General features: G+C 35.6%; 1 protein-coding gene across 3 annotated transcripts in view; it reads left to right on the top strand.

Moving 5' to 3' along the window:
• The first annotated feature begins 446 nt into the window (after positions 1 to 446).
• Positions 447 to 13,651, top strand: part of LOC101891112 (ceramide transfer protein) — a 29,455-nt gene continuing 16,250 nt past the window's right edge. Inside the window, exons 1-5 of one of the 3 annotated variants that reach the window (XM_005182352.4) lie at positions 447 to 700; positions 864 to 1,594; positions 7,558 to 7,865; positions 8,189 to 8,273; positions 8,337 to 8,546. In XM_005182352.4, the coding sequence (XP_005182409.2) occupies positions 1,238 to 1,594; positions 7,558 to 7,865; positions 8,189 to 8,273; positions 8,337 to 8,546 (960 nt within the window). In that variant the 5' untranslated portion in view covers positions 447 to 700; positions 864 to 1,237. Of the gene's footprint in view, positions 1,595 to 7,557; positions 7,866 to 8,188; positions 8,274 to 8,336; positions 8,547 to 13,651 lie in introns of all 3 variants that reach the window. The other 2 variants (XM_011293738.3, XM_005182351.4) reach the window with 2 other exon arrangements.

Genomic DNA, 13,651 nt, shown 5'->3' with positions numbered 1-13,651 from the left:
GAGAATACTTACTAAAAATATACTTACACTTAAATATAAAAGACAATGACAGGAGTATTAATGTTGAAAAATTGAAATTTCTGAAAACAAATTGCCTTGTATAAATGCAAGAGGCCAGTTCGAAAGAGAACGATAAAATTGCCGCAAGTAAACTCGCCTGGTCTAAATCTAAAGGTAAAAACACATAAAACGTTTTTTGACTGGCTTAACTCATCGGCTGGCTACTTTGGAAAAGAACAAAAGAAGCGAAGGCCAAAATCGAACTATTTCAACCTAAAACTCATTTGTTCCTCTACGAAGAAGCCAGCTAAAAAGACTTTCTCCTCTCACCTTAAATTAAATTATTTAGCTCCGGAACAGAGCAATTGTTTGGTTTATCGATGAAAAACTAACAATCGATACTATCGATAGCTTATTTAAAAAAAGACAACATCGATTGATAACACTCATCGGTTCATATTGTGTTGGTAATTAGTAAGGTTCTTTTGCATTGTTATTCAAAAATAAACAATAAATTAATAAAGTCATTAAGCAATATTGCCAATTTACATAATAACATAAAACTAATCTATTTGTCATAAAATTTCTAAATTACTCTCCGGCCAAAGCATTACTACTTTCGCGAAAACAATAACAAAGGCCAGTAGAGTATCGCACAAGGCCTTTGCGAGTCTCATTGCAGAGTGTTCTTGATTTGCAAGTTAGTCGTCACTCGGGTAATGGCCTATGGCAAATTGTGGCCTAAATTGTGATTAAATATCTCCAACAAATAATTGAACACGGGCGGTGACAGTGGATAAGCTGTATATTTAATTAAAGATTAGAGTTTGTTTTTTTTTTTATTGTTTTTGTGCTAATTATAGAGATTGTGGTGTGTGAGTGTGCAAAGAAGAAAAATCCAATTGAAAACAAGAACAAATGCCTATGCTCTCTTGAGTGGCCGTTGTGGTCGAATTAAATTTATAATAAAATCAGTTGAAGAAATTACGTGGCCGTCCGTAGAATTCCTTTAATTTTTTCTCGGTATTTGTTTAATGTAAATAAAACGACTAAGAATTTGGAAAGGTGGTTTTGTTTGTATTAAAAACAAAAGTGTGCTCAGATTCGCTTGTCGCCAGCTGTTGTTCCTGCTGCTGCTGCCACCTCTTGTTGCTTATTATTAGAACGACGAATGCCAACCAAACAGCAGACGGAAAAACGTAAATAAACAATATAGAACAACAACGCGACGCAAGTAATGAATTATGCTAACCAACTGAATGGTGGCAGTTCAAGTGGCATATCAGCCCCACCCCAAACGGTGGTAACAACAGCAACAATTAACAATAATAATACAACAGCAACATCATCGCCAGCCTTAGCTGCAGCAAATATGGTTCTCAATGACCCGCCAAGTAGTGATTCCGAACCGGAATTCATTGACAATAGCAGTGTGGAATTGCGGGGATATCTCAGCAAATGGACCAATTACATTTATGGCTGGCAACCGCGTTATATTGTCCTTAAAGATGGTACCCTGTCATATTACAAATCTGAATCAGAATCAGATTTTGGCTGCCGTGGTGCTATTAGTCTAAGTCGGGCAACCATAAAGGTAAGTTTTGTGGTGACACATCAAACATATCCATTTACACTTGGTGTAAATGGTAAGTAGGTTTCTTAATTGTTTTGTTGTTGTTGGCTATCGTCATTGCCGTTGCCGTTGGTTTATTTTCAAATTCAATTAAATTGGAATCATGTGTTCTGACTTTTGACCCGCATAGATTGTTGTCTTTGATGACCAATTTGTTGTTATTCCTCACGTCATTATTGTTTTTGTTGTTGTTGCTGTTATTGTATCGATATAATTAGGAGGCAGGGTGGTAATGTTGCTGCTGTTGTAGTTGTTTTTGAGCCATTTGGGAAACCGCAATATGGCCCCCATACATTAGTGCTGATGTTTATCTTCATGGACAACACAGTGTTTGTCTGCCAGTTTTAATTGACATGAAAGTGATGACGTACTGCTTTCTGTTTTTATTTATTTCCTTCCTTGTATGTATTTTGCCATTGAAATGTTTATGGTACCTAAAAATGATTCTATTTTTTTGCTTTGCTGACCATCGAATCCACACACGTACATATAAAAGTTCAACATGTTAAACGCCGGTTCCCCTTTGATGAGAAGTTCAGAGGATAATGAAGGACACTTGATTTTACAAGCAACATATCAACTTCTTAGCATTCTTATAATCTCCATAAAAAGATGAAGAAAACATAAGTTAAATTTTAGATTTTTTTTTTTAATTTTGGAATATAAACGGAGGAGTCCTTTCAGTTCAGTAGGGTAGTATTTTCGACGTTCTCGAATAGTATGAATTGATTAATAGCATAAAGTGCCTTTTATAGGACAAGTATAACCAGCACTCGTTCGGAGCTTTACATGTTCTGCATTGGGCAATCTACCCATTAAGCCTGTTATGAGCAGGTGTTCAGATTCTTGAAAAATTACTGAATGTTTATTAACTTAATTTATCAGGCAAACTGTTGAACTCTCCATTCTCTCTACTTTAAACGTCGATAACGCAAAAGTTTTTACCAGTGCTGATTAAACCATTATCGTATGACGGAGTGCTCTTTTGTATCAGGCCTTCTATAATTTCCATGTACATGAGTCACTAGATATTAGCAAAACTAGACTGGTATGTGCTGAACAGAATGGTATTTTCATTTAATTAGGTTTCTTGCACCACTTCAAGCCAACTAGTCTCCTTAAACATAACATCTTCAGGGTGAGATGAAAAAACTGCAACCAACTTCAGACTGCTGTCATTTCTAAGCCAGCTGTTAAAATTATTCCAGTGACAGCTCACTATATTGTTTACAAGCGTACAATAGCATTTTGGTGAGAATTTTCCAGAAAAAAAGTTATTCGTGATGGAATTCAAGCGTGATAGGGTGATTTCTTTATATTTGGCTGGAAACCCACAAGTGGCTATATTTGGAGCACAATATAATCGCTCGTTACCGTGATACTGGTAGCGTATCCCGACATCTAGGATTAGACGAAAGAAAAAAGCAACATCAGCAGAAATGGTTCGAAAAGTAAAGAAACGACTTGATCGAAACTCGCGTCGTCGTGGCCGAAAAATAGCTCGTGAGCTGAACTTCTCGCAATAATCCAGTCGGCAAATATTGAAAAATGAACTCGGGATATAGCCATTAACATTCCAAAAAGTGAAACAGAAAGCAAATAGACACATAAGAGGTGAAGAGTTGCTTCGCTTGACCGAAAGTGGTGAACTGCCGAATTTGGTTTTGTCCGATGAGAAAACATTCGTTGTCAAGCAGTTTGTAAAGCCACAAACAAAATGATTGTGTTTACTTGCTAAAGAAGTCAGCTGAAAATGTGCACCTTCGGTTGGCCACCAGAACTCAAGCGCCGGCCATGGTGATGGTGTGGACCGCCATAACAGTATATGGTCGCTCTCCGCTCGTTTTAATCAGAATAAATGCCGAATATTATCGCGAAAATATTCTGGAGGGTGTATTTAAGCCTTGGGCACGCAAACATTTTGACCGTAGACATTGGACATTCCAACAGAACTCAGCACGTGCCACCCAAGAATGGTTACAAAATGAGGTTCCTCGCTTCATTTCCAGCGCACAATGGCCACCAAAATCTCCGGATACCAATCCGTTGGACTATTGTGTCTGGAGTATTTTGGAAAGCAAGGTTGGCACTAAAAAATACCAAAGTGTCGAGCACCTCAAGCAAGCGCTTAGCCGGGAATGGGCCAAAATATCGCAGAGCAACATTCGGGCAGCGTGTGACGGTTTAATTGGCCGTTTGAAGGCCACTATTCGGGTCAAAGGTGACCAATTCGAACAAACCTAAAGTTATTCTAAACTTTGAGATTATTTCCGACATTTTTTGCTTTTATTCAATAAAATTTAAAAAAAATGTAAAAATTATGGCGTTTAACTTTGTTGCAGTTTTTCATCTCACCTTGTACTGGTCATCTTTGTTTTTTCCGCATTAGATGAGATGGATTTTTATGCGAAGCAAATCAAAATTACATTTTAATTCAGCGCCTTAGACACTTAAGCCACCAAATGTTGCAGAATTGCAGTATGAGTATTTCAGGTTGCCTAAATAATAATTTTTTTTTTAACAAATTTGTGGACTAAGTTCTGCTGATTCTACCCTGGCCCTATCTTAGCTTTTATGCCTCGAGTTTGCTACAGAATAAGATTCTGTTACGTCAGTTTATAAATTTCAATGATCATTTAAATTAATGGCATAAAATAGGCAGCCCGTGTTGACCTCTACACTCTTATACACATTACTGACCAATTAAATGGCTGAATGTTTTATATGTTTATATTTTTTTAATTATATGTTTTAAATTGGTATGATATTGAAATTTGGTGGGTGTGTTTGGACTAAGCAAAGCATCAATAATTTGCTTCAAGAAATACAAAGTTTTCACAAGATCTCAAAGAAAATGTAAACAACATAAACCTTTATGGCCCTGAATAAAATCATTCATTGCTAACAATTGTTTTTTTTTTTTTTTTAAAAACAATTCTAAAGTTTCTTAATCCCACCTAATGTTCTTGCATTTGTTTTGAGTTGAATCACATGGACGGTGGCGTCGTCTACTCAGTGCTTTCTGTGATAACAATGTAAACTCCCATTAATTGGAAGAAAAAATAATAAAAATGAAGAAGACAACAAAAAATCCCCAACAGCAATGAGGAGACAGATATGTGACGTCATTGTTAATTGAATCGAATCCAATCAACAAAAAGTACATATACACCTATATTCATTTATATTTTCTTCAAAGATTTTACACCAAATGCAATGTAGATTTTTATAACACCTATTCTCATTGTATTGTGTAAAGGTTTAGAACAGAAACTACTTATTAATAACTATACTTGTACACTTATTAATAACAACAAGTACAATGGTGTGAACTTGAAAGAAATTACTATTGACAATTCACCATTGCCAATATTTTCTATTAGCTTCTTTTGTTCTATTTTCAATAAATTTACTATACTCTAACAATGCTGATAGCGGTTAATTGAATTTAATTATTGAACGGTAGATTTCACAATTGTGGTGAGATAATGACGCTGTATATTTTTGAATAATTGCTGTACTCAATAAAAAAATAACAATTGCTTTATGAAGTAAATATTTATATTCAGTATCAGCATGATAGTTTAAACCATGTCCATGAGACAGGGGATTCCAAATAATTTGAGACAGGATATTGCATTTTTTTAATGGCAACAGAACAGAATACAATTTCAGGTCCTATTCTTGAATTGTAATTGAAGTTCGAAATTTTGGCATATCCACCAATAAAGGTAAAGACTAATTGGTTAAATTCCAGGGTGGCAAGTTCTACTATGCCTGATAAAAAGTATTTCAGGCGATTTTTTAAAAAAATGTGTGAATCATAAAAGACGCTACTCCCAGAAAGGACTAGCGTATGCCCTAACCCAATAATTGACAATTGTAGGGGTTTTTAGGCGGAGATTCTTACAATCAAGAACGCAGCCGAAATGGTAAAAGAACACTACAATAGCATAACAGGAGCCATGAATAGAGGGTGAGATAAAAAAAACTGCAACAAAGTTAAAAGTCATTATTTTCACATTTTTTTTTAATTTTATTAAATGAAAGCAAAAAATGTCGGAAATAGCATCAAATTCTAGAATAAGTTTAGATTTGTTCGAATTATGAATTATGGCCATTGTGCGCTGGAAATGAAGCGAGGAACCTCATTTTGTAACCATTCTTGGGTGGCGCGTGCTGAGTCCTGTTGGAATGTCCCAAGGCTTTAATATACCCTCCAGAATATTTTCACGATAATATTCGCAATGCCGCAGTCGATTAATACGAGTGGAGAGCGACCACCGGCTGTTATGGCGGCCCACACTATCACCATGGCCAGCGCTTGAGTTCTTGTGGCCTACCGAAGGTGCACATTCTCATTTGACTCAGTAAAGTAAACACGATCATTATGTTTGCTTACAAACTGTTGGACAACGAATGTTTTCTCATCGGAGAAAACCAAATTCGGTAGCTCACCACTTTCGGCCAAGCCAAGCAACTCTTTAGCTCTTTTTAGTCTATTTTCTTGCTGATGCGGCAAACTCATTTTTCAATATTTGCCGAATGGAATACTGCGATATGATTAGCTCACGACCACTACGACGCGGGTTTCGATCAAGTCGCTTCTTTACTTTTCGAACCATTTCTGCTGATGTTGCCGTTTTCTTCCGTCCACTTCCTTGACGACGCTACCAGTAACGCGGTAACAAGCGATGGTACGAGACACAAAAGACTTATTCACATTTAAATGCTGGAGTGCTATAACGATAGCCACTTGTGGTTTTCCAGCCAAATATTAAGAAGTCACACTATCACGCTTGAATTCCATCACGACTAACTTTTTTTCTGAAAAATTCTCACCAAAATGCTTTTGTACACTTGTAAACAATATAATGAGCTGTCATCGGACTGATTTTAACAGCGGTCGGACGAGTGGCTTTGAAATAACAGCATTCTGAAGTTGATTGCAGCGACCCTCAAAGCTATCAAGTCAAGTGCCATTAAATCGAGAGCCACTCTTGACTGGAAAGAAAGCTCTCCTTAAAACACGTGAGATCATTAAACTTTGCTGAATTTGAGGGCATAGTGCAGGACGAATGATTTACCGATTGATGAGACTGTTAAACCACCAATAATTATTACGTTAGGTGCTTCAAAAAATCTCTCATCGAAGTAGCTGGAAGAAGATGGCACATGGAATCCGGTTCCAGGGTATCTAAAGCCATCTGACCCGTCTTTTCGAGGAGAAGGACAACCTTCACTTAGTGGTAGCGAACTAAGAATCGTGGTGGCCATTCTAACACGTCACTGCAGTATCAGATATCTGACCTCAAGACTGGACAACAGTGTTCCTGACTACTGTAGACTATGTGAAGGAGAAGCAGAGGCAGAGACGATTGAATATCTACTTTGAACATGTCCCATGTTATCCAGCAAGAAACATAGGCTATTTGGCAGGTAGAAGATAGAAATGATGACGTTCTTCTCAGACATCATTATTTACAAGTTTGTCAAAACCATTCGCATGCTTAGCAGACTACCCTTCTCTCAATAAATCTTTGCTTCTCGCTTCTATATCTCTCCTTTCCCCAATTTTTTATTTCTTCCAAGGCCTCCGAGTAAAGTTGCCGAATTTGTGTAGCTGCGCACCCTTAAACCAAACCATTCCCAAAAAGGCAACTATCTTTGCCCCCCAACTGCTACTGTCATGATGCAAAACTTCGAGTTTCCCAGAACATCTTCTTATATCTTGCTATTGTAGCAAAACACATCCTTTTGCACAATTTCCAAGAATCACATTTAGGCGCCAGTCTACATTATATTATTTTTTTTTTACTTTTATCTACGTGTAATTAAATACTTTAATATAACTGCAATTTTGTAATTCCAAACTACAGTTAATTAAATTATCTCCTTTATCCGTTTTAACCCTTTCATTGCAGCCACATGAGTCCGATGAACTTCGATTCGATGTTGTGGTCAATAATTATAATAACTGGTGTCTGCGTGCCGATACGCCAGAGGATCGAATGCACTGGGTGGAAGTGCTGCGTATGTACAAAGAGGACAGTACCAGCACAGATACAACTTCATTGCGACGCCATGGCAGCACAATGTCCCTGCAATCCAACACAGTGTCCGTGGCAAGTGGTAGCAGTTTGAAAAAGACTCAACGGAATTTGAAGGAAAAAGTTGGAGAAATTGAAACATTTAAGGATATACTGTTTGGACAAATAGAGACATTGCAAAGGTAGGGGATGTACAAAATGATTTAAATAGCAACATAAAACCTAAAAGAGGGTTCTTTTAAGTTCTTTAACAATTTTTGATTTAATTAAAAAATAATAAATTACAATAGATATTGACTTCCTTAGCAATTTTTTAAATAACAGTTTATTTATTCATTTCGTACCCTTTTCCAAATATTTTAAAATAAAACTCTCTTCGACTTTTCGTCCTTGAGGTAGGGTTTAATTTTAAAAATTACTAGGGCATAAAAACTGTTTGCCATTATCCAAAGACTCCCACTCACAAAGTAACATTCATTTTCTTCACATTGCTTTCAATTTACAGGTACTTTGATGCCTGTGCCGATGTCAATAAGGGCATGGATAAGCCCCTCGATTTGGGTGATGGCCTAAAAGCTATTGATTTTAAGGTACTTTAAAATTGAGCAACATTTTATTGTCTAGCAATTTATGTGTTTTTCTCCTTTATTTAGGGCGAATCGATAACATTTCGTGCCACAACGGCTGGTGTTTTAACAACCTTGCAACATTGTCTGGAAATAATTGTGGAAAATGATGAGACATGGAAGAAGAAATTGGATAGAGAGATTGAAAAACGCAAAAAAGTCGAAGAACAAAATCGAAAATTGAAAGAAGAAATTGAAAAATTAAAACGAATATCATATCCAGGACCAGATTTAGAGGTAAGTGCATATTATAATATTTATTTACATCTATTTTTAGGAAGATGGAAGTTTTACGATTATTGTCCATCTTGAGACGAATTCTCAAATTCCTGGAATAAAACCAGTAATGTAAGGGGAAAATTTCGGACGGGCTGACTATATTGACTGCATTGATCTCTCGTAACAAATATATTTGGTATAGAGTGCATATTATGGCTTTGGGAATGAATTAACCCAATCACTACCTTTAGTACGTATTTTCGGTAAAATCGAGCTTAGAGTGCTGATTACCCTAATAGTTGCGACGGGTTAATAAGGTACAATTTTCTGTCATGTTTATTTTTATTGAAGGAAATTGCAAAAAATATTATCTTAAAAAGGAAACATATTCGTATTCAAGTTTTTTCAATACTCCATTAAAAGTTTGCTTGGATTGTAGACATGAAGTTTGTAAAATGTAAAGCATACTTTTAGGCGACTTATAATTTCCAGTTAAATAATACAGCTAAGTAACCTATTGTGAATGATAATAGAATATATGGAGAATAATATCATATCATAATTCTAATTCTAATTATATATTTTAATTTCGAAGTTAATGTATTCGAAGTCCCAACAAAAAGGTTGTTGAGCCTTTTGATTGCAAAAGGTATATCAAAATAATTTTTTAGACCCTGATTTTTTTTTTTGACTGCACACTGCGTAATTAGATCGAGTTCGAAGATGGATAATGTCTGGTACCACCCCTATATATCATAAAAAAGGGCATCAGATTATTCGATTACCAAAACTTAAAATTTCGCAACATATCAGTCTGGTTCTGATAATTATTAAATATGAATAAGAACCCAGTTCATTACACACTTCACACATTCCAATATTTCCTGTAACGCACGATTTGGTGTGAAGATGGGAATGGGATGGGATCGGACCACTTTTTCTGGTACCTACCCTACAAAGGGTCAAAACGATTGTAAAATAGACACATCCCAATTTTTGTATTTAATTTTATTTATTTCATACATTTAAATGGCCAAAATCTTATATTAACTACAACAACATTAAAACAGACTACAGCTAAGTTTTATTAAAAAAAAACTAAATTCAAAACAAAAATTACCAGATCTAATGTGAAGATGGGATATATCGGCTCACTCCTTGTAGTAGATATCTCAGAAAATGTTAAAAAAAAATAAATAACAGAAACGCTCATAAAATGCGAAATAGACATCCGATTCTCCGTTTGTAACTCCTCGAAATATTCATCAAAGATCCTATAAAGTATATATATTCTGGATCAGCGTGAAATTCTAAGACGATTTAGCGATGTTGGCTAAAATTTTGCATACATGCATATTTTCCCATTATTTACCGGAATTATTTAAAATTTTGTATTGGAAGATCTTAATGGGTATTTCGCATGCAGGTCCACGTCTTCGTATAACCCTCATATAACGGTACCTCCCGATATTCGGTATTTTCATGATTTTTGCGACATTATTTACCGGAACTGTTTCTAATTTCGTATTTGAAGTTTGTAATGGGTACTACAGCCTATGACAAAATTTTTCGTATGCAGGTCCACGTATTCGTATAGTCCTATATAACGGTTTTGATTTAGGTGGTAGTTTTCATTTTTTCTTTTTTTGAAAAATTTCAAGTTCCTTCCAAACATTTTCCAAAAATGATCACATATCTCATGTGAAGTTAAGGAAGAAGTTGCTATAGTCCAAACTTGACACGTTTTATTTATTAGATCATTGTTAGACTTAGATCAGTGGCCCAATCCTTGGAACCTTCCCATTTAAGGTCAATAGTTTAGTTTAAATGATTGAAAATTGTCGGCAAAACCGACTGATACTTTATAACTTGTTTAAATAACTAGCAGCACAGTGCGTAAATATAGGGACAATGCCACCGATCAAAAACTACACTAGCATTTTTAAGGGACAGATTTTTGTTGTATTCCTCTCAGAGAGAGACCTAAGTCCAATTTTATAACAAATAATTTTTTTTGGCGACGATACCATTTAAAGGAAGTTTTTATCATACACGTGTCTTCCATTTTCAGATCTGCTTTTATGATATACTGAGTTTTTCCTGTAATTAATTGTAGTGTTACTGAAGTTGGTTGCAGTTTTTTCATCTCACCCTATATTTATAATTTGTCAATCCGTTTGTTACACGCCTAACTTTCAAAAACAGAGTCAAATTTTAAATTCATTATAATACCTTGGTTTTTGAAATTTAAGTTTTCTAACTTGTTTTTGTTTAAAATTTGTAAAATATTTCGTAATTATATTTTCTCCCATATTATTTTGATATATTAATTAAAATGCTTCAATATTCACTTTTAGCGAATATTTTGCATGCATATTTTATCGTAACCTGTACATCTTGTTACATTTGAAAAAAAAAAAAAAAAAATAAAAATAAAAATAGTTCAATCATGCAATAGTTTTTTTAACCTATATTATTAACTGTATTATTTTTTTTAATCTACTCTTCACATTGCTATTCCATAACTTCCTAATTGGATTGCTTGTGTGTTACAAATGCTCTACAACATGGAAGATTGGTTGTTATTGGTTGTTGTTGTGGTCATTTACTTATAGCACACTGACCTCTGTTTGGAAATGTGCATATTATCTGTAGTGTATTACTTTTGATATGTGATGACGATGTTTCCGTTGGTTCGTTGCGTCCTGGCTGAGAAAGAGAAATGTAATTGTGAATGAAACCGATTGCGATGTAATATTTGCATCAAGAAAATACAGGGTGAGATGAAAGAACTGCACCCAACTTCAGACTGCTGTGATTTCTAAGCCACTCGCCCGACAGCTGTTAAAATTATTCCAGTGACAGCTCACTGTATTGTTTACAAGCGAACAAAAGCATTTTGGTGAGAATTTTCCAGAAAAAAAGTTATGCGTGTTGGAATTCAAGCGTGATAGTGTGATTTCTTTATATTTGGCTGGAACACCACAAGTGGCTGTCGTTAGAGCACTCCAGCATTTAAATGTTTATAAATCTTTTGTGTCTCGTACCATCGCTTGTTACCGTTATACTGGTAGTGGATGGAAGAAAACAGCAAAATCAGCAGAAATGGTTCGAAAAGTAAAGAAGTGATTTGATCCAAACCCGCGTCGCAGTGGTCGAAAATGGCTCGTGAGCTAAACATATCGCAACATTCCATTCGGCAAATATTGAAAAATGAGCTCGGGGTAAAGCCATTGAAATTCCAAAAAGTGCAAGAACTTACACCGCAATAGAAAGAAAATAGACTCAAAAGAGCCAAAGAGTTGCTTAGCTTGGCCGAAAGTGGTGAACTGCCGAATTTGGTGATCTCCGATGAGGAAACATTCGTTGTCCAGCAGTTTGTAAACAAACAAAATGATCGTGTTTACTTGCCAAAGAGGTCAGCTGAAAGTGCGCCTTCGGTTGGCCATCAGAACTCAAGCGACGGCCATGGTGATGGTGTGGGCCACCATAACAGCCCATGGTCGCTCTCTGCTCGTATTAATCGACCGTTTCATCAAAATAAATGCTGAATATTATCGCGAAAATATTCTGGAGGGTGTTTTAAAGCCTTGGGCATGCAAACATTTTGGCCGCAATCCTTAGACATTCCAACAGGACTCAGCACCATCGCACTCAGCACGCGCAACCCAACAATGGTTACAAAATGAGGTTCCTCGCTTCATTTCCAGTGCACAATGGCCACCAAAAAAATTAAAAAAAAATGTAAAAATTATGGCTTTTGACTTTGTTGTCAACATTTATCTTGAGCGTTTGAATTTAGTTTTGAGGTCTCAACTAAATTATAATTTCTTCTTGCTGGATTAATTTTGTTGTATTAAAGCATATATTTTTTATAATTTTTAATACTTTTATGTGGTTTTGCGGTTGAGCTAAATTTACTTTGAATAATTAGAAGCTATATTTTCTTTTTCATTTGTAATGGATTTGCAACCAATGTACTGTTCCAAATTGAGGATACATCAATGATGGTTACCAGCCATCCCCTCGCCAACATTATTCTGATTAAAAATCTCTTTTGAATTTTAATCGCATGCACTTTTTAACTGTAAGTATGCATGTACCCTTGTAAACCGCTGAAAAAAGAGCGGTTAAAATGAAATGAACTTGACCGACAATTTACTACCAATTCGGCAAACAGGTTTTTATGCTGTGACCGTTTTGGACTTTAGTGTGGCGGAAACCAAAACATAGCCGGTGCACAATTACAATTTAAGCGTTGTAAAATAGGCACGTTTAATATCAGTCAGACAGACAGAGAGACAGACACACGTACATAGCTGCTAAACAATTCGATTGATGTCTTAAGGTACCCCACCACCTTTATTGGCATTGACTTTTGACTATGCAAAATCCAGGCAGCATGACATTACAATGTCTCTGAACAGTTAAACAATTATACTCTTTGTTCTTCGATATTGGATATGGGGTTTGATATACCTGTCGACTAAAAAATTAAAATGATAGAGATTTTATTGTAGAAGACCTGTAAAAAGTATGTTATTCTTTTTATACCCTACACCACAAGGTGGTCAGGGTATTATGTCTTTGTGCAATTGTTTGTAACAGGCAAAAGGAAATGAGATAGACCCATAGTTCCTTTTGATGATCTGCATAGAATCACATTCTGAGTCGATTTATGCATGTCCGTCCGTCCGTTCGTCTGTCCATGTATTTTTGTAAACAAAGTACAGTTCGCATTTATTGCCCTATCCAGATGAAATGATTTTCACAAATTATTTGTTTAGGCCACGGACGAACCCTATTGAAATTGGAGATAATCGGTAAAAATTTAGATATAGCTCCCATCTTCGTCCGATTTGCCTTTTATTGTGCACCAAACGTGTAATATAAGCCCGAATAGTATGGAATTTTGCACATACAACCAAATTAGGCCTGAAAATAAGTATGCCAAATTTAATCGAAATCGGTTTAGATATAGCTATAGCTCCCATATATATTGTTCATCCGATTTGGTATTTTTTTCCTCCGCAGCCATAATATGTACTCTGTAACAACAATATTTGGGGAAATTTATCAAATATAACTCAGAAATACATTTGCGAAATTTTATCGAGATCGGT

Source organism: Musca domestica, unplaced genomic scaffold (assembly GCF_030504385.1).
Source record: "Musca domestica strain aabys unplaced genomic scaffold, Musca_domestica.polishedcontigs.V.1.1 45, whole genome shotgun sequence".
Lineage (NCBI taxonomy): Eukaryota > Metazoa > Arthropoda > Insecta > Diptera > Muscidae > Musca > Musca domestica.
This window is presented reverse-complemented; position numbering and strand designations above follow the sequence as displayed.